This window comes from Morchella sextelata (assembly GCF_020137385.1).
Source record: "Morchella sextelata strain SCLS chromosome Unknown scls_11, whole genome shotgun sequence".
Lineage (NCBI taxonomy): Eukaryota > Fungi > Ascomycota > Pezizomycetes > Pezizales > Morchellaceae > Morchella > Morchella sextelata.
In genome coordinates, this window is record NW_025408626.1 from 644,225 (window position 1) to 669,980 (window position 25,756).

The following is a 25,756-nucleotide window of genomic DNA, read 5'->3' on the forward strand; positions in this document are numbered from 1 at the left end:
TGACTATTGGCTTCTACTAGGTGCTGTTGTATTCGTCGAGTTGCACTTCCATCTCATGCGTATCGCTTCCGATTTCAGAGCCACCCCATTCATCTTCAGAAAGTGCTTGGGTCAGTCGTGTCGCGCACGAGAGGACCATTCGGCCTTACCGGAGGCTAGATCAGCATCCTCTTCTTCTTCAAGAATGATCTTTTCAATTAACAATCTCAACGCTATAGTTTTTTTTTTTTTTTTTTAGTTAATGAGATATTGCCAAGGAATTTATGTAATAGATTAATTACTAACCATTACTCCTTGCCCTGAAGGTTTCTTCGTCTTCTTGATATTCACCGCACTTTTCGAGAACTCGAAGGACATTCTCGAAAGTTTTCTCGTCGCACGGCTGACGTAACCTGGGGAGTTTCGATTCAATGAACATGAAACATCCATTCATAAGATCCTCAACACCTTTCCGCGCTCTTGGACGGTCTCCGTCTTGAAGACTATCAAATAAAATATCATCAAGAAGCTTTTCAGTGTTTTCTCGTACGGTTGCATCGCAATACGTTAACAGCGGTGGTGCCCAAAGTGCAACATAGTCAATCATACGCCATTTGATGAGGTACGGCTTGAGGTGACCATTTTTAAGGACTGCCAGCTCTTGGAAAAAAAGCAGATGCTCTGATCCCCCATCAGTACCAATGGTGGGCACCTCATCTGACACTCTTCGTATGATTTCTTTGACGTAGTTCGGAGATTTGGTTACCGAGACAAAGTATAGAAGACATATAAGGAAAGGCTCGGCCTCTTGTGCAGGGTCCACAGGAACTCCAGCAAGCAGAGTGTTCTTAATCTGCTCAAGAAGAGGACCTTCAGCTGGTGCAACTTCGGATTTGACGATGTGTGCGACTAGGCGCGCCATGCTTTCTGTTGTAGTCTGAGATTCAAGCAGCCTTGATAATATCTGCATCTGACTTTTTGCAGAAAAAGAGAAATAGTCATATTCTGTACCATTCAAGGGAAATTTCGAAAGATGGCGGAAATGTGTTCGGTTTTCATCATCCCTACATGGCCTCAGGTGAGGATCGCATAAGCTCATTAGTTCGCCCATGACTGATCCTAGATTCCCGAGCGATGGTCGGCGTTTTGCCCATATCTTGGCGAAGTTTTCAAATAGATATTCCATCTTTCTCGGCGCCTGTAGGTGATCCATTAACAGTAACTCCATTATTTTCTTCAAAAACCCCATATCCAGCATAACAACTTTCTCGGTCTCACCCAATGCTGAAATACTCGCCAATAGACCAAAGTAGTCGCCCCATGTCTTGATAGACCATTGCAAACCATTCCATGAGCGCATCAATGAGGTGCAAAGCTTGTATAATACAGTATCTTCATATTCAATGTCGTGGTCACCGCTTTCGTCAATTGGCCCATACGCTTCGGGTCTTTTTCGCCGAACCTGGTTAAGTGCAAACATCACTAGTCTCAAAAAATTTGCCCGTGCCTTGCCGTACGGGTTGCAGACTAGTAAGTTGGTGATTGCATCTTCCTTCTGGCACAACCAGTCGAAGAATTCCAGGCAGCATTCAGGACAGTTGATTAAATAGGTGTTCAAAATATTGAAAAGTGCCTCTCCCTCCGTGGAGTCTTTGAACCTTGTAGCAATTTGTTCAAGGGTATCCAACCCAAGTATTAATGCTCTCTTCTCGTGGATGTGGTCGTAGGCTGTGGAATTTTTGAACAAACGCTGCTGCTGATCTAATAATTTTCTGATAAATTCGATATGGTTGTTGTCGAACATGCAATATTTTCTGATGAAATACTCGTTCTCACTATGTATCTCCAACTCAAGTTCCCGGGGTATAGATAATCTTGTCTGAACCGTTGAATCCTGGTTTACTGTCGACGAACTCAACAATGAAGAACGTTCATAAAAGAGCATGTATGCGCTATAAGGCTTGCTCAAAGCATATGTTTGCCCCATCGCATCTCTGGTTACTCCATCAGTACCCCCATAACAGGCAGCTGGAATTGTCGAAGGATCAAAAGCTGAAACCTCCGAGTCGTTGAATTCAAACCATTCTGGTGCCCCTGATGGCGAGAGGCGATTCCTGATATACGAATAATAATGACCGGACTCGGCAGTACCGCTGTGTACTAGTACGCCGACCAGCTCGAACATATCCCGTGACGAATTCTCACCGTTTTTCTCATCTCCACTCAAGTATTCTATTGTATAAGGTTTCATGTCAATAGAGGTTGGAAACTCAAAAGAGTCGTTGATTTTGCTACGGTGCATAGTCTGTAGGTCGAACTCGAATCTTTTCAAGTGAAAAATGAGATGATTCGGAATATCTTTGAGGCAGGTTCTGAAGACGCCGATTGTCAGCCAAATTGAGCTTTACTTGCCTTAGATGCCTAGTTAAATAAACGGAATTGAATTACCTTTTTACTGCGTCAACGTGGCGGTCACATGTCGTGCAGGAATACTTGTTGTCTGTAACGCTGCTCAGTTGCATTCTTGACTGGTGTGAAAATAGGAGGTAATACTTACCACCATCCATGATCTCCCCTTCAACGTAAGCCTTTAAGCTCTCTTGAAGAGTTGACTTTCCTTTAATGTCGCACTGAATTGCTGAGAAGGGTTCAGTGCGCTCCGATATATGGGGACACTCATTTGACTTAACCTGCTGGACTAGTTGACCACCATAGTGCGACCTGAAAGATGATTTCAGCTCCATTGATGGCATTTGACCTTCTAGTCTGTCAAAGATAAGATTGAAGAATTCATCAACATCCATCTGAACTGCGATGTCAATTTGTTCTCCCTCATAATCTGTTATGGCCTCAACAAAGTCTTTTGGTTCTACTGCCTTCGTGTAGCTATTCTGCATTCTCGCAAATAAAACTTTCAGAAAATGAATTAGTTTCTGAGACTCATCCGTTTGGTCGATAGGCATCTCCAGGATGAATGCTCTGAATGTTCGGTTCATAAAAAGCTGAGTCATCAATGAATTGAGATAGCATGTGTTTGACATGTTCTGTAACCCGACGTGGCCTGCTACTGATCTCGCCCACCTGCCTCGATCGGCATGGAATCCATCATGTAGGGACTGATCTTTTGTTTTGTGAGCCCATGAATTAAATCATGTCAGGGGTATCATACCTTTGGGGAAAAGATGTGAATTGTGCTTAACCATCTTGACACAATTCTCGGGATCATTGACTAGTTGGATAACCAGGGTATATATCTCCGAACGACTGGGTCCGTGGAGACACGGCAGACTCTCGATGGGCTGAGAATTTTCAGTAAATGTGGCCATTGGGCGGAAAAGTAAGTTCTGAAAGATATCTTCGGCCACGCTTTAAATCCTCTATTAGTATACGATTATGCACTTTGCTTGAGGGGGGATAGAATACCCGTTATAAACATGGATACCTCGGCTTCTAGCCAACGATACACATCTTGTAAGGAGTCTTGTAAAACCTGTAATCACGAAGTCTTCGTTCGAACAACCAACGACCTAGTTACAATTAATAAAGGGCATCATAAGAGAAAGAAAAAACATAAGAAGAGACGATGCTTACCTCGTTCACTTCATATCTTATCAAACGCGAGCTCCATGATTTAAAACACGACTCTATATCTAACGATTCCGGGCTTACTTCGCTAAGAAATCTAGGACTGTTAGGAGGACTGAAGGACATCAAGGGTCCTAGAAACATACTTAAAATTCAATAGAGCAGTTTGGAACATCTCTGCAGAAGATTTTGGGTCCAACCAAGGTTGATCCAACATGTCCTTCAAAATGCTCCAAAAGAATCTCGCGAAGTCATGGCTTGTCGGTTTAACGGTTCTAAATTAAATGAGATATTGCATATATTTAACCCGAGTTAAGGGACTTACGAAAGATATCGATTGAAGGTTGCTATAATAGCCTCTCCAGTGCCTAGCCTAACCGTTTGTCGTTTATCTTTCAGGAGAAATCTGTTCACATGATGTATCAATTCTGATTTTTGAGTCAGAGATGACCATACTTTTGAATCGATTTTCGATGCGATGAGCAACACATTGAACGCATTGGCAACACAAGACTCGGATCCTGGGCACTGTGAATACTCCTTTTGAGAGCAAACGCGTAAAATTTCAAAAATCCTTTCAACGAAATCGTCTGGATTAGGAAATGACGGCGAAAAGCCGCACTCTGTAATGGATTCTGAAAACTATTAGTAATGGAAGTCAGATAGTTGCTCGATTCCTAACCTTGAAGAAACAAACGTAGACAATCAAGAATCTCGTTTGTAACCTGCGCTCGGGTCTTCATTGCATAGGATTCTTTGGATTCATGATTGTTATTCATTAGGGTTTTGAGTAAAGAAGAAGTTGCCTCGTTGATGAACGTTGATTTTTCGTCGCTCTAGATACAATTAGTGCCTTTTAAACTGAGAATATGATTTAAAACATACGTTTTGTTGCTGTCTTTGTTCCTCAAAACATGTTCGCAAAGCGTGCAAATAATAGAGAGTTTTATAAGGATAATCCGCTGGAAAAGTCTCTGACCAAGATGACCCCGAAATCATGCTTGACTTTATGTGCTCATCGACTGGGAAATTTCTCAAAAAGAACCATATCTATTGGAATCTTAGCGAAAGCAAAACCATTTAATATTCTCAATATTCCCATACCTTCGTCGCCTGTGGCTCGGGGAGAGAAAGCAATTCAAAAAGTGAATCAAAATGTCTCATGATCTCAATCTGAAGAGCATTAAGATTAGAAGGCACGCTCGAGCTGACAGTAACCGTCCCTTGGTCTGGTGATTTTTGGACTATCAAGAAAGAATTATCTGGAATACAAAAATCCTTGAGGGTTTTGAGTGGCTCATGTGATGGTTTGAATTCCCTTCCAGAAATTATTAAGCGATATTTGTCCCCTCCCACAATTTTGGTGATACGATCATGCAGATCCTGACCTGTGTCTAGATTGCCGATTTGGAAGCTATGGATCTATAGATTCTAGGTGAGAACACCATCGATATTACATAGATTAAGGAATGTACTTACAGGTGATTGGAAATTTGAAGCGTGCCACCGCAGTCGCAGTGTTAGGGGCACACCTGTGATCATATCGACAGCGGAAGATTGGTTCGCCTCTTGAGAGCCTTGGTTATATTTTGGCCGTGATTTGTAGCCCTTGACGAAGTGGTCGAGAAGGTCTAATGATCGAAAGAACTCCTGTGTATCACTGTTTCCATGGAAGGTATCCAAGGACATTGCATTCTCGTCTCTGTTATTGACAGTCGGAACTGTGTTGTCAATGTTAGAGGCTGTGGATGTCAGCTGATTTATACATCGTTCTACGATCATAAAATGCGTGTTCTCGATGACCTTTGCAGGTTTCGAACAGACAGCACGAGTCTAGGCTACAATTAGTAAACATACTCAACAACGGAGAATAGAATGAGATTCACGTCTAGGTAAAGATTCATAAAGTATGATGTGGCCTCAGCAGCCAGCCTATCGTCAGGTGCCTTGAGAATTATCCGCCATAACTGTTCAACACCCTCGAAGTTTACACAATCCTCTTCAAAACTATCCTCAAGCTATTTCATTGTAAGTCCCGCAATACTTGTAGTAAACTAGTGTGGAAGTACACTTACCCCTGTTGGTTTGTTAAGATATTCTATAGATTTCATGCAGAAAGGTAGAACATTAGGTGAGAAACAAGCAGGATCAAGTGCTGGAAAGTAGATCTTGAATACACTTTCTAGAATAGGATCCGCTTGCTGTTGATCCGTTAGCGAGACATGAACCTGAGGAGGGGCATTGGTAACACATGCGGCTGTAATTTTCAAGTAATGGTTAATGTAGAATTCAAACCCATCATCTCTCTCAGATGTTCCTAACGCCTTTGCCCCAACTAAGTATGTCCAAAGCTTTTCGCCTAGATGAGCTGTCAAACATTCAGGCGAATTATATAGAATAAACTGAAGTAACTCTAATCTCGCTTTCAACCGGCGCAGTGTGGAATACTGGTCGTGCTTGCTGTGGGAATCCACAAACCTAGCTATCTCGTTGACAAGCAGTTCAGCTAGGTTCAGGTTTTTGATAAGAAATTCGATATCCTCGACGTAACCAGGGCTGCCTGGCCTGACGTTACGAGGTCTTTGTTCTAATAATAGTTAGGTCAATTAAATTTATAATTCTTAGGTGTGACATACGTAAGAATGCCTGGATGACATTGATACTACCCGTCGCGCTTGACTTCATTTGTTTAATGTCGCTGATACAGTCAAGATAAATTTTTCTGCGTAGTTCTCCAGCTGGCCCATATTCAGCCAGTGCCATTAGTTCCTTTCCGGCAAACTCAAATATCGTGGATGGTGGAAGTCCACCGCTCGGAGTGGTATTTTCTTCTTCGCGGGACGCCATCCGAATAAGCTGGATCAACATTTCATAGGGTGGAGGATCTAAATGCACGACCTATATCCAAATAAGTCAGCATTTATTCAGACTCTCTGGGTTGCCTGATCACAACCTGTTGCGGGTAAAAGTTATTCCTGATGGTCTCTAGTAGACGGCTCACGAGCTCCATCATGTGAGCATCAAAAGATGAGAACGGTATGTCCTTGATCCGCTTGCTCAATTCAACAAGAAGTGGGATAGACATATTTGGTATCATCTCCTGATGCATGGCAAGTGTAGCTTGCACTATTCGTGGATCCTTGTTGTTAACGACTGGTTGCCATAGGGCGTGTCGAATATCCACCGTAGTTGTATTGGTTACAATCAGAAAGCCAGTTATATTTGCGCTTCGACGAATAAGTTCATGGTGTGATTCAGGTCCCATAATATATTCGACGATTTTATTTTCGATGATGAAATGTGCCAGAAACCTATGATAGAGGTAAGATATGTATTTAATTAAAATCATAAGAACTCTTCAAAACCAGGAATGCTAGAAATATACCTTAATAAAACACTATCATGCCATTCGGTACCATTCCCATAGCTGTCTCTCCAGGCGCTGACAAGAAGCTCCGTAGCCTTTACCAGTCCTTGTAGTCGAAAGTCCATACGATTACTGGTAAGCATCTTGAAGAGAAAAGGGAACCTGCAAGACCATTCTGCAAGACTAGGATATTCATAGGCCTCAATAACCCCATACTCATTCCCGATTTTTTCCTCAATTAGTTTCCGTATCCTAGACTCTGCAGAACTCATACCATAAAATGCTGTTACTAGCGAACATAACGTATTCAACACCACGTTAAAATCCTTGATAATCAGCAATTGAAGGTGCGTTTCAAAAAGGCCCGCAAGTAAGTTTTCCACAGATGTCATAGCCATAAAGGCACCATCTGAAACAGCTATCTGGATTTCTGCCGAATCTTCTGACATAGCGCCTTCTTTTATCACAACCTCGAGACATCGAATGAGTTTCGCGTATATTTCCAACGGAAGTGACGCATAAAGTAGAAGTTTGGGTTGTAATGGTATTCGTTGCAGGATTAACTCATCGTATTTCCTCAATGTTCCTAACCCGTCATGGGTGTCGATAAAAGCTCTCATTACCCGTGGTAGAATTGTGACCATATTGAAGTTGTAGACACGCTGCATAAGGCTAGAAAGTTGATTTGGTCTCATAATGATTGATAGGGTTCTCTGATACCCCCATGATAGCAGAGTAGGATCTCTATCCGGGAGAGCATGCTCTAAGATCCAAGCATCGTAGCGAACAAAGAGTGCTGTCAATCGTGCAAACTCCACGAGGGCTAATATAATAGCTTCTAGCCCTGGCGTTGATTTATCCACCCTGCGAAAATAGTTTTGCCCAAAGGGTTCACTTGATTATGAATTAGTAACTGGATACAGTTACGAGATCGCAGAATGTCTCACCTTCGTTTAAGTAAGGCCTCCATCATGTTTGGTAAGTTGGGCCAAACGACTTGGTTAACAAGATAAAGCTTATAAAAGCTATCGATCTGGTCGCCCACAACGTTGACAAAACTCGACATGGTAAGCGCAAGTTCTTCCAACTGTCGTAATGGAATAGGATCTGTACCAGAGTTAGTCAGAAAGCAGTTTCAAAAAGGTCCTGTAAATACAAACCTCTCTCGAGCTTTGATGTAACATCATCCATAACATCTTTGATCACAGCGGAACCTCCAGTGATGATGGGGCTATTGATGTATTGATCGACATCTGCAATATGACCAGCCAGATCCTCATCTTCTTCCATGTCCTCAACTTCTTCAACCTCAATCTCCGGGCTACATAGCGAACCATTTGGAGATTCACCCTGTAAGGAGCCCACACTCCTAGGAGGCCCAGAAGATGTAGGTGTCAGCTGGCTTAGCCCATCGTTTTCATCATCATCAATAGTAGGCTCTTCAAACCCATCCTCTTTTGTATCCGGGAGACGTGTGGTACGGAGATGAATTGTAACCTTGTTGCCAATTCCTTTGACTGCTGCAGGTGATGAGAAAGATCCATCTTCCAGAGATGCTTTATCAGGTTTGCTGGTCGTCCCATTATAATTTTTGTGTTCCATCGCTTGATCTGATTGCCGGGGCTCGTTCTCGGATTCTCCGTAGGGTACCTTATCCTTAGCCGGGAGAGCCTGTTTTGTATTGTCTGCATTATCATGGATAAGCATAGCAGCTAGTCGCTTACGAGGCCGGGTAGGATCGTTGTCGTCGATGGAATTTCTACGAGGTGCGGCGGGTTCGTCTGAAACTTCTTTAGAGTTACTGCTAGCTGGGCTGACTGGATCGACCGCCATAAAGTTTGAGTCCGACTCCCCATTCTTCTCCATGCAAGAAACACAGGTTGCCCGGTCGCTGGGGCAAAAGATACCGTAAAAAGTTTGGGGATGGTTCTTGGGAATATGAAAGCTATGGTGCCGCGGCTGTCGTGGTTTGAGACAGGAGGGGATGGTGGGGGGTTGAGTTGGAGGGGGAGGGAAGTGGGAGTGTTTGTGGCTCTCGCGTCAGTCAGACAATAGAGCTTACCTACATTACATGTATGTAGTTCAGGCAGACATGTACGCATGTGTTACTCTAGTATTTCCTTTACTACCAGTTACCAACTGCTGTGCAAGTGTGCGGCTGCGTGCCTGTTGCTATGAGCAGGCTTGCTTGCAGTCAGTTGGTTTACTACCTACATACATACATGTACATAGGCAGTGACGAAAGGACCCAAGCGTATTGTGCAGGGATTATTCTATTGATTTGAGTATTGAGCAAGCGATAAGAGATCGGCTGACATGACGAGGAAACGTTGAGCTTGACTCGTGTCTTCAGAACCAACTGAAACAAAGACCAGAATGATTCCTAGGCAAGGAAATGTGAGCTTGGGAATTGATCACATCTTCCAAATTCCGGCTTCAGTTTAAGAAAAATAGCAGCTTATGTATGTTCAAAGGATAAAATTGCATTGTATGTACCTACAGTTGAGTTGTGAAATGGTAGAATTGATACCTGCAAGGATCGTGCGGAGTAGTCAGATGCGCTTTAGCGAGCCTCCCGCCCCAAGAAACTGTGAAATCTGCACAGCTCACCCTGTGGACTGTGCAGCTCCCATCAAGATCAGCCTCCATCATCTTCACGTATCGTCGCCCATTATCTCTACGTATACCGTCATAATTCACCTACTTTCCGAGAGCCATCTCGGTTCATCGGTTCATTGGTTAGACTATTGTACAGTAGCTGTCATGGCGCAATTTATCAAAGGCCAAGACCCAAAGAAAAAAATCACATTCTCCCTCGATTCGCCAAACACCACTGTTGGATGGTGAGTTCATTCTAGATCCAAAACTTTGCTTGAAACCTGGGCTGATTTAGTTCGCTCCAGGCCGGAAGTTAGTAGCGCAAACCAGGATACAATTTTAGATCTACTATGCAGGTACAAGACGCCACAATACTTTCTTCAATTCCGGATCTTGCAATCCAAATCCCTGATACAACCATTCTAACAACTCTTTGCTTCCAGTTTGCTGGAACCCATAGGTCAACATCGAAATCTCTACATTCAGCCCTCCAAAGGCAAGCACTCTCGTAAACGAAAGCGCGAATTCCTTTCCAATGCCTCAGCCGCATCAGTGTCGTCCATACCACCACCGTCACCCCCGGAACTCAACTCATTCTTAACAATTGGACTCAACTCAACTACCAGGCACCTAGAATCTATGGCTAAAGCACTGCCAACCGAAACCACAGCGCCCAGGCCCCGCCTTGCCGTCTTTGTCTGCCGTTCTGACTCGCAGCCTTCGCAACTTCATTCTCATCTTCCTTTATTATGTGGTATTGTCTCTAAGGCATCTCCGGGACTCCCGATCAGACTTGTTCAACTCCCCAAAGGGGCGCAGGCGCGGTTGGAAACCTCTCTTGCAATCCCACAAGCTGGGTTTCTTGGGTTGATGGAAGGTGCTCCAGGGTCCACCGTGTTGCTACAGTTTCTTGATGAGAATGTCCCAGCTATCAAGATTCCATGGCTGGAAGGTTTTCCGGGTTATCAAACCACCATGATTAAGGCGATGACGACTACAGCCCCCCAGTCAAAAAAGGGTCAAAAGGAATATGCGGTCAAGAAAGTTGTACGAGTTGATAGAAGCGACAAACCTGGCATATAAATAAGGCACTTTATTGGATTCTCAGTAACTAGTAAAAGGTATTTTTGATAAAGAAAACACAATCCGCTAAACAAAACTATGTACTAAGATTTGAGCCCTCTGGGCTCATTTACGCTACAAAAATATGCTCCTGCCCACCCTAATATATGGAAAAGAAACAAAGGAAACACTCGATTCTCAAAATCAGTACAGTGTATCGTCACTTCTCTCTTTCCTCCTCTTTTCAAAAAATCCACTTAAAGAAAAATAAAACCAAAATCGCTCACTAATTGCAACGCTCCCAACACTCCATGCGATTAAAAGAGATATTACCCACTACAAATGAGATTAAGACGTAAAGGAAAACAAGATCAACAATAGGAAAAATAAAACCTGCAGCAGTAATACACCAAAGAAACCCTAAGATATCATGGAAGCGTAGAAAATACAGGGGAAATATGAGAAAAGATAAGCATGAAAATGCAGTCAGTGACTTATTGTCACGAGGTAAACCCAGGTTGGTGGGGTCGCAAATGATAGGCATGAGTATCATTATCGTGTTGAAACAAATATCACTATCGGTATAGGTGTGCAGGCGGGGGTCGACGGTTTGACCTTGGGGGCTGAGCGGGTTGAGGCCTTGACTGTTGTGGCATTGGTGGTGTTTGGCGCATCTGAGTTTGCGCCTTAACCCGAGCTACAGCTGCCTGCGTCTTTTCCTTCTCTGCCTTCTCTTTGGATTCCTTGGATATAACCATGTCGCACCAACCACGCTTGTCGGGGATTCGACCTATAGTCTCGCCGAGGACTTTGACCCACCCTTCTTTATCTTCTGCAGAATCTGCATAAAAATCGATTAATTCGCCGTTGGCGAAGCGAATACGAAAACCCTCCTCAACGAACATGTATCCCTCCTCGTCTTCAGAGAAGCCAGATTTGCGGCGGGGCTTCCCGGGGCCGTTAGCGTTAGCGTTTGGATCAACAAGGGTATTCCTGTCATTGATGAGTCTTGATGCCTTGCTAAGGTTGATAGTGGCGCGAGGCTGGCGTGTTGCTTCATGATATGCGGTCAACCTTGGGCCAACAAGCTTGAAATATCTTCGGCGCCAGTACTTGATATTCAAAGTTAGTCTAAACGCTAGGGTAATGTTTAAATAAACATAAGAGAGACTTACAGGACAATCGCCCCCTTGCTGAGAGAGAGTGCCCTCCCAGGTCTTATTCATAGTAGCTTCAGCGTCACGCAATTCACGAATTGCAGCGTTCATGCTTTTGGGAAGATCCTTCTACTAGCTCTTAGCATCTGGTTTGTAGTACTATGTAATATAATTGGCTGACTCACCTCTGAGGCCCCTGGGGGCTTTGGGACGAATAGGAGTTGGACTTCTAATTTCCCGATTTTGTAAGGTGCTTTCCTTGCAGGCTGCAGAGCACCTTGCAAGCCTTTCTTGCTCTTCACACTAGCAGTATCCACTGCCCATTCGTTGAAGCAATTGATATCCGTGGTGAATGGCCGTCCATATGCCCTAGTCTCGAAATCTGTAAGACAGACATACGAACGAGCAAACGAGCCATCTCGTGCAACTAAACCGTGAAGGAGATCCCATGCAGTAGCAGGAGGTGGCGTTTCTTGCCTCTGCTGCTGCATTTGCTGCTGCTCTAGTTGTTGCATTTGCTGCATTTGCTGTTCTAGTTGTTTTCGTTTCTTAGGAGTGGTAAAAACTCTGCTAAAAGTAGACTGTTTTGGCTTGGGTGGAAGAGCCTTAACTACTGCTTTAGGTGGAGCAGGCGGTGGTTGCTCCAATTTTGTTTGAAGAGTAAGCTGGAATTCGAGGTCATTTAAAACAACCCTGCAATTGTTAGTACTCTGGCAACAATCTAAACCGATTTTTGACGTCTTACAACTCGAATTCTTGGCCGATTGGCGCGTTCTTGCCCAATTCTAACCACGATGTTGTCACACAGTGGAGTCCATTATCCAATGTCAGGCAAAAATATGTTGGTTGACCTGCAGATACCAGGGTTAGTAAGTTCAATTTCCCTGAATTATAGAGTGGGCTGTCTTGCCTTGAGGCAGCGGGAGAGTTAAGTCCTTGACGCCAAGAACTTTAACAAATAATCTACCCCTCTCTGCACCATCCTCGGCCTGCGAATCCGTACTAGCTGCCTCATTCTCATCCACAATGGGCAATACGTTTCCATTCTTATCTGGTAGAGGAATTGGTGGGATATTTGATGGCCGTTTTCTTGGAGATGTACTGATGGCACCAGTTGAGTCACGTTGACTCTTTCTCCGTGTGGAGTTTCTCCACGGTTCTACAGACCAAGATTGAGTGCGTGAGTGACCAGGACGAGGGGCAGGCTCTGCTTCATCCTCTTCGGGATCCCGACTAGACGCATGAATGATGCGTGTGTTCTGGCGCATAAGGTATCCCCTCTATGTATTGTTAGGCTTTTAAGATAGAAACCAAATTTTGCATGAAAACATACCTTTTGCGTCTCAATGACACGGTCAAACTCCTCTGTGAGATCATCTACCTTAAAATCAAACTCAATATCACCAAGTGCTGGGAGGCCAATAGACTTTCGCTGCTTGTCGGAGACCTTTCGCTTAGATATTTCCGAATCTGAACTGGCAGCTGCAATTTCTTCCTCGTCGTCGCTCAAGTCATCATTGCCAAACCCGTCTGGAATTCGGGGGACTGGTGGCGGAACCCTATGTTCTCCGCTGATGTGTCTACGGGCTGCAGCCATCGCCGCCATATCAGCTGGTGTTGCGCTTGCCCTCGTCTTCAACTTCCCACTTGGTACTCTGATCGTTGCAATTGACTCTGCGACTGGTGAAGGCGATCTAGCCGCTTGAATTGTACCGGTATCGCTGAGCTCTCCATCATCCATCTCTTCCCCGCTATTGTAATCCTCATCATCCTCCTCAATATCAGAGTCATAAATCTTATGCCTGATGACCGACCCAGTATCCTCTTCCTCATCATAAACAGATTCGTTTAAATCATGCTCGATTTGATCTTTGGGGGACTCGATTCGCTGTGTTGATTGCTCATGAATAACATGATTGGACGGCGTAAGCTCCAATGGTTCCGGTGTGGGTGCATCAACAGGTGGTAAAGGCGGAGAAGGGGTCATGTATGAGCTAAGCCCGAGACCATCATCGCTTTCGAACATTGTCCCAAACTCTGGAAGGCTCATCCTAGGATTCTCAGGCGAAGTTCTGGCTTCTATGTTTTCACTTACCAGTCCTTCATTTAAAACCTGTTTATCTACAGCCCCATGCTCTACCTTTTCGATAGCTATTGTTGTCTCGAAGTTTGTCGGGGTAGGGGTGGACTCCTCTCTCGAAGGGATGACAGGGGTGGCCAACACAGAACTATTATCGTCTTCAAATTCACTGTATCTGGATTCATTATCATCATCGTATCGTGAAGCTTCTGACTCAGTTGTCTGTGATGGATCTGGTGATCGAGTATTGAAGCGTGAGGCCGGACGTTCTGGAACATGATACATTTCAGGAATTGCATAGATATCGACCGATTCGTCATCAGACTGTTCTTGCTTAATATGAGATTCTATTTCGTCTGCTGAAACATCTTGATCATATGTGTAAGAGCTCTCCGTGGTGTAACCTTCCTCATCAAGTTGCTGTGAATCGATTGAATTTTCACGGCGTGCTTCAACCTGGCGCCTAATTGATTCCCGTGATAAACGTGGAGGAGGCTCGTATTCAGAAGGCGACTCGAACTGACTTGAAGAACTGTTTTCCTCCTCGGGTTCTCTATTCGAATTTGGCGAAGTCTCTTCTTTGTCCGAGATATCACCTTCTTCTATCTGTACCGGGCTCATTCTTTCGTGGGATGCCTCATGCTTCCCATTCCCCATTCCCTCTTCCTCGCTTTCTCGCTCTCCATCGTCTAGGGACATGTTGTCCATCATAATACCTAAACCGCCAGATTCTTCGCCGTCATGTTCTTGGGTGGACTCAGTGGAGCGTCGTCGAGATGAATGATCATTCTCATCCAAATCCTCCTGCATCATTAGTCTTACCCGTTCCTCCAGCGGTACCTTTTCTAAATTCTCTAAATCGGCCTTTGTTACTGGAATGCTAGGAAGAGGTCGGCTTCCGGAGGGACTGCTACTATCTCTTCGGGAGTTAGGCCCTGGAATTGGTGGGAGCGGTCGTGCACTAGGCGAAGGCGTCGAACGAAAGGACTCCTCAAAGGCTGCGGCTGCAGCCTCTGGTGTCATACTTTCCCATTGATCGGGCTCGATAACTGGAGTGTATTCCAGCTCGTCTTCATCCTCTTCATCCTCATCCGAATCATATCCCAATGCCGGTGAGCCTTCCACAGATGGATCTGGAGTAACCATTTCGTAGTGCAAAACATCTGGCGGTTCTTTGTCAAATGTGACAGATTTTGGTCGACGGTTAGGACTCCTATTAGTCTGCTCATGTCCATCTGCCTCTTCTGAGTATGATCCGCCTTCGCCTTCATAAGTGTTCGTTCTGTACGAAGATACCAAAGATGGCCTTGGCATTTTAGGGCCGCTAGGGGTTGAAAGAATAGACGTTAGCTTGGGTTTGGGTGGGGTTTCTGGACGAATCGAGTCCTCCGGCTTTTTGGGCATTGATAATGGAAGTCTCGAATTATGTATCACAGAATTATTTCGCGCTATTTGGGAGATCTGGGGGGTGATAAATGGCGATGATAAACCATTAGGACCGTGGTAACTCATGGGTCGGGGTGGTGGAGCTGTGTCATTTGGCTTTTGGAAGATTTTGGTATTATTCTGCACCCGAGAAGCCCGCTTCAATTTCTCCAGAGATGATTTACGCCCAGGGGCGGAACCGCCTGGGCGATTATTCTCTTGACTCTTTGTTTCCCAAAACGCTCGGTTTGCTCGAGGAGTTGTTGTCCTGATAGAGCCTGTGATGGAACCTGGGAATGGTGAGGACAAAGGGACATCTTCGTTGGTCGGTGACTAAAGATGGAGAAAAAAATGTCAGCTCTGAAAAAAGATCGTAGCTGACAGAAATGCGCACCTTTGATCCCTCTTTGTTGGAAGGGCTATTCCTCCTTCGCTCCATCGGGCTGATATCTGAAAGTGGCTGTGTTAAGGGTAAACTATTTCTAGGAGATGGTGTTTCCGATTCCGAGGAAGCTGGTTGTTTCTGTATGCGAAGGGGGGTGACCTAAAGTTTGTATCAGAAGCCAAACGTTAGGTACAAGCGATGATAGGGGGTTTTACCACTGGCCCTGTTGCCATGACAGATCGGCTTCCACCGATAAACAGACAAGGTAGATGTTGAGAGCACCAGTATTCCCAAACAATCAAATGTAAGAACAAACTAAAGAGATGTTGAAACCGAATGTTGACAGAGGAGGGGGGATGAGTATGGGAAGGGAAACAAAAAGGAACGAACAAAATAAAGAGTAATATCAGTGAGAAGTAGAATAGAGAGGGGCGTGAGTGAGCGAGAGTCAGAGAGTGGGAGTGGGAATGGGAATGGGAGTGATGGGAGGGAGTGAGAGTGGGAGTGGGAATGATAGAAGAGTAATGGATGGACGACGGGTGGATGGACGGAAGGTGGATGGATGGAAGAGGATGGAGGTATGGATGGTATGTAGGTGACGGAAGGATATGTAAGTGACGGAACCTTAGTGGATACAATAAGGGTGGAGCAGGGAGATCACAACAGAGGGAATGCGAGTGTGTCGTGCAGTTGGATGCTGTTTACTCTACCTCGACCGCCCAAATCATGCAAGATGTGGAACAAGATGCGTGAATGGGAAGAGGGGGGCAGAGATGGGTAGGCAGAAGGCGAGTGCAGTACCTGCGAGTTGCTGTGGAGCTATGCCAGGCTGTGTGTACATTATACACTGTGTACACATGGAACGTAGTCGGAGTGCGGTGTCGGTGTGAAAACAAACAGCGGAGGCGAGAGGGGGACCGACGTTGCTGCGACAACCAATCACAGCGGTGGACGGATCGACAGCACTTACACCGCTCTAGGCACTCTCAGCACTTGCTTTCTCCCTGCACGCCCTCTCCCAGCTGTGTTCATCCCGGCGCCGATAAATTTGCATGCGTGAGAATCACTGCGCAAGCATGGGGCATGGTACTTGTCTTGGTGGATTGATTGGCCTAATTGGTCGTGGGGACTCCGTTCCTGCTGTGCTTTGCTCTCTTTCCTTTTTTTTCATGTTGACTTGAGCCAATCATAAATTCCCCTCGGGTAACTAGCTCCTGTTCATAACAGTCTCCATTCTTCCCCTCCATCCTGAGACCTCAGGCATCGTTCTCCTTCTTTACCCCTCCACAAGCATCGCTATAATGTTCCGAGTACAGTCAATAAAAACAATAGCATGCCTGCGATGTCTACACCGCTTAGGTTACCCAGCCTTTCCGACTAGGCTGACAACATCCCCCCAATTTCTTTCACGAGGTATGGCCGGCGGTAAACGAGACCGCCCTTCTCGCTTGGTACTTTCTACTCGTGTTGCCAACATGAAGCAAAAACCGAGTGCCGGCGGTTTAAATGTCCGAGAGGCAAACCTTCCACCCCCGCGCCCTGGATCTCTTCGTGATATGCGACCCGGGAAACGACTTGACTCGAATACTTTGAGTGACCGACAACAGACACAAGCGCAGGTACAAGACCGAACTCGAAAATCCAAGCCTAATTTCAAACACATGAAAATGGCACAGTCCCTGTCTCCGGTTTCATGGACCCAAAGAACAAATGTTGGATCAACTATCGAGCCTTGGAGCTCATTTGATGACTTCGAATTACTAGATTGCGTCAAAGAGGCCATTTCTAAAGAGGCTTTAGGCGATTTGGCGACTATCCAACCCACTGCCGTTCAGAGACTTGTCATTCCGGCTTTGACAGGCATGGGTCTAAAGGCTAGGCAAAAGGCCGTATCCCAAAGTCGATTTGAATCGTTCCTCATTGCAGCGGAGACTGGCTCAGGGAAGACTTTATCATACATTATTCCTGTAATGGATTTCCTGAAGCGTGAGGAGATTTTGAAGAAGAAGGAAGAGGAGGGGGAGGAGGGGGGAAAGCTGCTTCAAGAGCAACAGAAAAAACCAGATGCATTATTCGAACTTGAAGGGCCAATCGTGGAAAATAGAGAAAACAACGGCAAACCCCGAATTGTCATACTTGTTCCCACGTCAGAATTGGTTAATCAAGTTGGTGCGGTTATCAAATCTATGTCACATGTCGTCAAATTACGTTCCGCTCTGATATCTCGAGATTTCTCTGGTGTTGTCATTCGAAGACGACTATTCTCGGGACCGGTTGATATTCTCGTTTCTACTCCACACCTTCTATCCAGTCTAGCTGAAGACGACCCTAGAATTCTATCGAAATGCAGTCATATTATCGTCGATGAGGCAGATTCTCTCTATGATCGTACATTTTCTCCTTTGACTTCGGCAATTATAACAAGAGCCGAGAATCTAAAACGTCTTGTTCTTTGTTCCGCAACTATCCCGAAGTCTCTCGATCGAAGCCTTCGCAAACTCTATCCCGAAATGACACGACTTGTTACTCCGCATCTCCATGCAATTCCTCGACGTGTTCAGCTATCTATTGTGGATGCCGATGCCGAGCCGTACAAAGGCAATAAACCCCTTGCATGTGCAGATACACTTCACAAAATCTCCAAGGACGAAAGTGAAGTGGGATTCATAAAGAAGGTCATTGTATTTGTCAATGAACGGGAATCGACAGGAACATTGACGTCTTATCTCCAATCGAAGGGATTTGATGCCATTAGTTTAGAGAGGGATACATCAAACCGCAAAGAAGCTTCGGTTCTAGAATACTTTACGGGCCCTAAAACAGCTGTTGGTCCCGAGGTTCAAGCGAAAGACAGGATGTCAGTGCTCGTAACTACGGATATTTCAAGCAGAGGAGTAGATACAAAGACGGTAAAGAACGTTGTTCTTTACGATGTTCCATTCAGCACAATAGACTTCATTCATCGGCTAGGAAGAACTGGAAGGATGGGTCGGAGAGGACAAGCTGTTATTTTGGTGGATAAAAACACCAATAAAGCTTGGGTCAAAGATATCAAAAAGTATGCTTCTCACCCCTATCCATTTTGGTCGAAAGATAGCGCTAACGTGCTGCCGAAACCAGGTCTATGTTCTTAGGGGGACCGCTGGTGTAGAAACTTATACCTAAAGTATCCGCGTACTAAGTTGTTCCGGATACTGTTTATTCTGATCTCTCTCCAACAACTATCTTATTTTTTCGAGATAAAAAGGAAGAAAAAAAAACCTGGCAATAGCGAGTGATTTCCAGTGACTCTATTCAAATCTTGGCTATCCAACCACCCGCCTACTAAAACTAACTCAAAAGATAGTCTAAACTATCGGAACACTATAAATTAACTATATGATAACGGAATCGTCAGTTTTTAGTTACTTGTTCCTACTCTTTCAATTCAAGCTGACAGTCAGCTACTATGAATGAAACTTAGTTGTTTCTTTTCAATAGGTCACCATTTTTACTCTTTGGAAGAAATCCTAAAATCTTAGTATACGAAGGGTCAGCTCCGGCAACTTCCTTTGTAGCGACTATGTACGTAAGTTCGTCTATATATACACCTCCTTAACTCTATGTGCCTTTTATTGTTTCGGGGGACCATGTGGCATACCTAATTTAAAGTAAGAAAGGACTCGCGCAGCCTATCCCTTAAACCGTCAGGCCAAATTGCAACGAGACACTTAAACCCTTTATGGTAGTCGTGATATAAGTAGCGCTTGATCTTGAAATTCTGTTGCAACCTGTCACGCATGATGAAGACTACAACCTCAAGTCTCTAGGCGTTGATCCTATCATGTTTCCGAAAATGGTTTAAGTGCCTCTGATTGTAATTCGGCCTGACGGTTTAAGGGATAATGGTTTCAGCGCCGATAGTACATTAATATTAAGAAATACTTTGTGGATAGCTTTCAAGTTTGATAAATATGAAGCCAGGAAGTATTCTCGGCTTGTTACTTCAGAGCTAAATCCCCAGATTTGACAATGCCGAGAAATTCGCTGGTTTTTTTGGTGCCTGTGAGCGTGCAGTTCCTCTTCATTCCCCCGGAACTTGGGGTTATTAAATGCACTGAACCTGTTCATATTTCTTTGTACAATGCGTAAGTTCTATATTCGTTAAAATATTCTATAAGAAAGTAATCGTGGCTATGGCCTACTCACGAATTTTGCAATTGTCATCAGTACATATCACATATGATACAATCCTGTAACTACATGTACTACATGATCCCCACAATGCGAGGTGTGAAAGACCTAGATACGTGTGGTTTCTCAACTATTATTTCGGAACTCTTGAGCCTGTATCAGTGGAGGTACGACTTTGTGCGTTCTGGTATTTCCTTCTATCAAGCTAGTGCCCCTAATGTGCCCCGAATATCGGAGACAGAGGGGTCGCCTGTGAAATTGTACAAAGTTGCCTATCTAAGTTTAGTTCGCTATAAATGGTGATGGGAGCTTTGTCCGGTATGTCATAGTCTCTGATATGTCATAGTCTCTGATATGTCATAGTCTCTGATATGTCATAGTCTCTGATATGTCACTCCTTGGCATATATTTCTTATATAAGACCTCTCTCTATTGAACTGTAGCCAACCAAACGACGAACCTGGGGGAGGGGGGAGGGGGGCCGTAAGGCCCCCATTAACTCGCTACTTGAACGGTCGGAGTTCTATTCGCATAAGAAATATATTCATATATAGGCAGAGTAATAACTCTCCCAAGGTGGTTCCATGTACAGTACTGTGGTCAAAGAAAAGCAGAAACATTCGGGGCCAGGCCAGCCTGCTGGTAACAGTACATTACAGTGAATCTTGAGCCGAATGTGGTTAGCTATTATCATAATCATCGGGGTGAAAATCTGTGGACTCGGCCTATGAAGTACAATGGCAATTTTCGAAAGAGAATTGACATGTCTCTACTATTACATTGAAATAGATGATAAGATTACCCCAGGGTTCCGGGAATCTCAGGATGATAGTTGAATGGAATGTAAAACTAGGTAGGCAGCCAAGTAGCAAATAGTAGAATCAGGCATAATAATCTAATATGTATTGAAACTCGACTTTTCTAAACTCTCAAGCATTTGATTGGTCGACAGAGACAGGGGTGGGTTAAGTAAGCACGACACATCAAAACACAAGAATGAACGGGTCCCCATAATTGTAGAGAGAGGTAGAAGGGGAGGTGAAAGGAGGGCGAAGGCCCATTGAAAGCCTTTCTCAATTATTGAACACTTGATACCCATAATCCAAGGTGCAACTCGCGGTCGCGAGGTGGGCCACTAGTAGTAGTATGTATGCAACCAGCGCGAGAAGCAAGCTACATACATAGCATAAGCTTGAATGCGGGTGATTTTTTTATTCTTTGAGGCCATGGGCGGCAAGTTATGATATTTATACTGATATCACCAAAATCCCACCAAAATCGATAATTTAAGCCTGCTGATCGCGTGCATTCATTCCAGGGTATGTAGCCTGCTATTGACAGAAATAACGTCTAAAATATATACACTAGTGAGAACACTCTCGGCCATTAGAGTTTGGGAAGACTGGCGTTATGGTTCGTGGTTATAACATTTGGATATCATAAATCAAGATTTCCAAACTCCTCGCTCATATCTCTCCAAGGTGGGATCCAATCCATATTCAAAAAGAGAAGGTTCGTATCCGCATCGTGCCGGTTCAAAGCGAAAGAAAAGGTGAATAAATTGTAAGAACAAAAAAAACCAGGTTGAAGATTTTGATGATTCCAACCCCTTTTCCCCGGAACCACAGCCCAATACCCTGCCCCTTCCCCAGATGAACAAAGAAATTTATTTTTTTCCCAAATTTTTATTTTTTTAAACTTTGGACATATTATCGCTCTACTTCCTCCTGAAAGAGCAACCTTCTGTAAGGCGAGCCTTACCACCAGTAGGCTGGCAGAGAACGGTGGCGCAAGAACCGCAGATGACGACTGTCTGGGCGTGCGAGAAGACAGTAGTGATGTTGAAGCATCCAGGGCACTTAACATCCATGAAGAAGGAGCGAGGAGCAGGAACCAAGGTCTGTTAAATTGAAAAATACCATTAGATTTTGGAATCCGATGATAGAGTTGATGAAGGGAAAGTACCTTAAGCTTGTGCTTCCTGGCCTCGGCGGCGGGAGCAGGGTTAAGGAGATCTTCAGCGAGAACCTATACGATACAATAATTCCGATTAGCTTCAAATTACCGCGAAGGAAGATATTTCATCCAAAGCTCGGTGATATCTGGAAGGGATATTGCCGCTTTGTGCCCCTAGTCCGCCAACTCCTAACGCGTGGCAAATCCCAATATCGTCGAGCTTCAAAAAATGGTGAAAGGAGCAAACGTACCATTTTGGCGATTTATCGGCGTTCTTTTGATGTTGACTTCTTGCGTGAATATCTTAGTTCGGCGTGGAGGTTGTTTGAACGCTGGTCTGATCGGTTATGTGGCGATAGGGTCAGTTGCAGGACCTTCTGGGGGGAGAATTGCCAAGATCTGAGTGGCGGGTTTCAAAGTTGCGTGCGCATTAGGGTTTGCCCGTGACTGCTAACCTTCAAATTTTATAGAAAACAGGGTAACCAAGGCATAACTTTAAGGAACATGCTCAAAAAGCATGTGCATGTTTTATTTTCGCGGTTTTAATCATTTCATTGATTATAGTGCAGGGTTAGGGTTGCTAGACCTTTCATGCTACAGGTCTAATGATAACAACCTTATTTACATCTACAGAATTGAGAAACAATGGTCTTTTTCGAGGCCGGATTTAACAATGGCTAAGGTTGAGCAGGCATAAATCTCATATAAATATTCGCAACTACATGCTTATATCTAAAACTAGAAGACTAGATGAATCATTCGGGATTCTGATTCCCACAGATGTAGGTTTTAATATTCGCATCCTTCACCCAGCAGATCAGGCATCCAAACATCTTTCCTCACTCGGCTGGTGGATGATGGTATACGTATACCAGTTCATAAGAGCTAGAGTCCACCGATAACTTAGCACCGAGGGATAGTATGTTACGATAAGGTGTTGATAGAATGATATGAGAGGCATACTGACATATCTGCCAGAAGCATAAAGGCTTGTTCAATGAAATTGGGTGTAAATGATCTTGTCTGGTGCATGTCTGTACGTAGAGAAAATATACAGGTATGTAAAGGGGATAGAAGAGGTTCTATCCTAGGCCGATCCTATCACATCCAATTCTTCTATCTATCGTGAGAACTCCCCTTCTGAGGGTGGGTTCTATTCATTTTCACGAAGTTTGATCTACTTTCTGTGCGGTTTATATTGCCTGAGCTGCCGCAACAAAAGCTGGTTACAGGGATACGGAATTTTAATAGTCTTTACTGTATTATATAAGTACACACAGGAAGTATGTAGCTGTACTGCCTCATGCACATATATGGTTCGGGCGATATTTATATATATAATGATTCATGTGTATCTCGAGTTTTCGCGATACCAGAATCCGATATAACGAGATGGCCTTGTATCACAAAAAGCAACGCCAATATCGCTGATCACGCGTTCCGCGACACTACTCCAGACTGTAGTGACGCGGCGACAACTGGCTGGCATTGCAACGTCATACAACTCGCTTAGCTTCGCATTCCTAACAGCTTTAACAACCTCCTTCGTTCTCCAGCTGGGGACGTCTTTCATAAGCTGTGCTTTCCCTCCCTCTTCATCTTTCATGACAATGGATACCTTATTACCACAACTAGGGACATTATCTGTCCAAATACCTGTTATCTGGGCAAGCGCTGGTGTCGTCTTGTCACTTCTTGTCATATCTGCCGCAGTATTTGTTAGCTTTCCCTCGCCTTGTTATGAAATTTATTGCTAATTCTCGAACCAGGTTAGAATCTTCCAGGACCGCCATGACCGCGATGCATTCGTAACTATTGTCTGTGTTCTCGCCCTATCATCGCTTCTCGCAACTGTTTGTCTGCTTCCGGTTGATATCGCGCTTGTTTCAATAACTACGAATAATGCCACGGGTCTCAAGAAAGAATGGGCGGATGTTGAAACTGTAGCCAGGATTGTACAACAATTGAAGATAGTTTACTACAGCCTTTATTCACTCGATGCAACTATGTGTCTACTTATCATTCCGTTCGCCTATTTTTGGTACAGCCTTTCTAAGTCTTTCCTCACAGAATTAATTAGCTTATAAGCGTGAACTTAGGTACGAGGAGTGGGATGTTGATACAAGTGCTTGGCAAAGGATAAAAGGCGCGCTCAAGTATAGCCTTTGTTTTCTTGCGTTTATTTTTATCTTAATGACCGTGGGTCTTTTCATTCCTGTCGCAAATGATACTAAAGGACACTGGGACCTTGATTATTTCAAGAAACTTCTTTTGGCCAACAGTAAGTGAAATCCCATTATTCGGTTCTGTTTTCTTGTATGCTGATAGAGAGAAAAAACTCAAAAGATGGGGAGCGCATTTTGACTTTTATTGTTGGCGCTCTTCTCTGTGTTGGAATACTCCCTTACGTTTGCTATACTGCCCCCGGCCTGGCACTCACTCCCATGGTCTATATAAAATCTATTCCTGGATCATCAGCCGCCTCTAGCTCCGCATCAGTCCACGAGGATCTCATTTTCAACCGCGAGAAACAAAGAATGATTGAAGCAAAGTATGGAGGTAGTACTACTTCTAATTTCACAGCTAAAGATAGGCGTGAAATGGAAAGTCTACAAAGGGAGGAAAGAACTTTAGTGCGTCGGGAGAGGATCGCTGAAGAAGGTGGCAGAAAGGGTCGTAGATTCTTGGGAAAGCTGAAAGCACTTGGGAGGCCCCTCGAGATTATCTTCGGCATTTTCGTCCTAGTCGTTTCACTCTCGGTTGTTACTTCAATGCTGTTGACGTCTGTTGACAAGTCCAAGAACTCTGTCTGTGGAAATCGCTGTGGGTACATTTTGGCTAAGATCAATTTATTTAACCCCATCAACTGGTTATTTGTGACTGCCAGCAACTTTTTCCCAGCAGATTATGTATTGGCTCTGTTGTTGGTATTGCTTCTTTTTGTTGGTAGCGTTGTTGGGGCAGCATTCGTCGGTATCAGATTCTTGTGGGTATCGTTGTTCAAAATCCAAACTGGACACACGAAACCTCAAGGAATGCTCCTAGCTACCGTTATCTTAACGCTCATGGTTTTGGCAATCAACTACGCCATTACAATGATCATTGCTCCGCAGTACGCTCACTATGGAGGCCAGAAGTTTTGCAACAACACTGTAATAATTCTCCAGACCTTCCTACCGAATAATTTTTTTTTCAAAAATAGCTAACATTAAACGTCACAGTTAACTGGTGATTTGTTTCTTGACTGCAGTCAAAACCCAGAACTCATCGTGTTCTGCTCAGAATCTGCCCCGCAATACATCTGTACGCCAACTGTTGTTTCCACTTTTATCAACCGTGTGACACTGAATTTTCCCTTCTTTGGCGCGTTCGCTTTCTGGGGACAGTTCGCATTCATTGGGGTTTATACTATCACTCTCTTAATCGCGCTTATTAAGACACCCCGCCTTCGTAATATGTCGGACGATGAAGACGACGAAATTGACGAGGAGGAGAGCTTACTCAGGGAAAGCTCCCGAGGTACTGATTGGGAAAACATCAGAGGTCAATCCGGAAGGCCCACCATCTATGGCATAAACGGAAGGGGATCGAGGGAAGATGTTTAGTTCGGATCGATGTTTACTCACATTTCAGGATGAAACTTTGTTGTGGATGGAATGGGGGTTTTGGTCTTTTTGCATTTACTTCTAGCGACGGCACAAATTGCCATAGGGTTATATGGATGCTTGGGACAATGTTTGGTCAGGTAGGTTAGTTTAGGCCAGGAGAGTGTACGAGGACTTTTTTATGTTTTATAACGTGATATCCGCGCTTTGTTGATTGAAATGTTCATTTACAGCTTTAGCACATGCTGGCACTTTCTTCTTTTTTTCCCTTTTGCTTAACACTATGGGAATAATCAAAGTTCCTATCACATTTTATATTTGAGGGTAGCTCTACAAATAAGCTTCTCAGATGAAATCCTACACAAATCTATCACCTGTGTTCCT

The 25,756-nt window shown here is 44.3% G+C and overlaps 6 protein-coding genes across 6 annotated transcripts; 3 read left to right on the forward strand and 3 right to left on the reverse strand.

Moving 5' to 3' along the window:
* Positions 1-16: 16 nt before the first annotated feature.
* H6S33_001608 (uncharacterized protein) lies at positions 17-8,797 on the reverse strand (the record flags this gene model as incomplete). The annotated part of the gene is made up of 21 exons (XM_044832954.1): positions 17-93; positions 150-212; positions 286-2,351; positions 2,428-2,479; positions 2,537-3,100; positions 3,149-3,345; positions 3,403-3,506; positions 3,571-3,661; positions 3,711-3,839; positions 3,890-4,199; positions 4,262-4,400; positions 4,450-4,614; positions 4,669-4,986; positions 5,044-5,397; positions 5,451-5,582; positions 5,640-6,151; positions 6,201-6,462; positions 6,518-6,875; positions 6,950-7,825; positions 7,879-8,038; positions 8,092-8,797. 21 exons carry the CDS (start codon positions 8,795-8,797, stop codon positions 17-19), a joined length of 7,635 nt encoding a protein of 2,544 aa, XP_044693669.1.
* An 897-nt stretch (positions 8,798-9,694) lies between these two features.
* On the forward strand, positions 9,695-10,612 carry H6S33_001609 (uncharacterized protein; the record flags this gene model as incomplete). Its single annotated transcript, XM_044832955.1, has 3 exons — positions 9,695-9,774; positions 9,835-9,885; positions 9,973-10,612. 3 exons carry the CDS (start codon positions 9,695-9,697, stop codon positions 10,610-10,612), a joined length of 771 nt encoding a protein of 256 aa, XP_044693670.1.
* Positions 10,613-11,166: 554 nt separating this feature from the next.
* Positions 11,167-15,871, reverse strand: H6S33_001610 (uncharacterized protein; the record flags this gene model as incomplete). Its single annotated transcript, XM_044832956.1, has 8 exons — positions 11,167-11,703; positions 11,767-11,877; positions 11,934-12,441; positions 12,494-12,599; positions 12,659-13,028; positions 13,082-15,586; positions 15,648-15,797; positions 15,854-15,871. 8 exons carry the CDS (start codon positions 15,869-15,871, stop codon positions 11,167-11,169), a joined length of 4,305 nt encoding a protein of 1,434 aa, XP_044693671.1.
* Positions 15,872-17,113: 1,242 nt separating this feature from the next.
* On the forward strand, positions 17,114-18,789 carry H6S33_001611 (uncharacterized protein; the record flags this gene model as incomplete). Its single annotated transcript, XM_044832958.1, has 2 exons — positions 17,114-18,696; positions 18,759-18,789. The coding sequence occupies 2 exons, from the start codon at positions 17,114-17,116 to the stop codon at positions 18,787-18,789; spliced, it is 1,614 nt and encodes a 537-aa protein (XP_044693672.1).
* Positions 18,790-21,528: 2,739 nt separating this feature from the next.
* H6S33_001612 (uncharacterized protein) lies at positions 21,529-22,021 on the reverse strand (the record flags this gene model as incomplete). The annotated part of the gene is made up of 3 exons (XM_044832959.1): positions 21,529-21,711; positions 21,777-21,839; positions 22,019-22,021. The coding sequence occupies 3 exons, from the start codon at positions 22,019-22,021 to the stop codon at positions 21,529-21,531; spliced, it is 249 nt and encodes an 82-aa protein (XP_044693673.1).
* A 1,356-nt stretch (positions 22,022-23,377) lies between these two features.
* On the forward strand, positions 23,378-25,372 carry H6S33_001613 (uncharacterized protein; the record flags this gene model as incomplete). Its single annotated transcript, XM_044832960.1, has 5 exons — positions 23,378-23,485; positions 23,537-23,793; positions 23,867-24,048; positions 24,114-24,919; positions 24,989-25,372. 5 exons carry the CDS (start codon positions 23,378-23,380, stop codon positions 25,370-25,372), a joined length of 1,737 nt encoding a protein of 578 aa, XP_044693674.1.
* Positions 25,373-25,756: the final 384 nt, after the last annotated feature.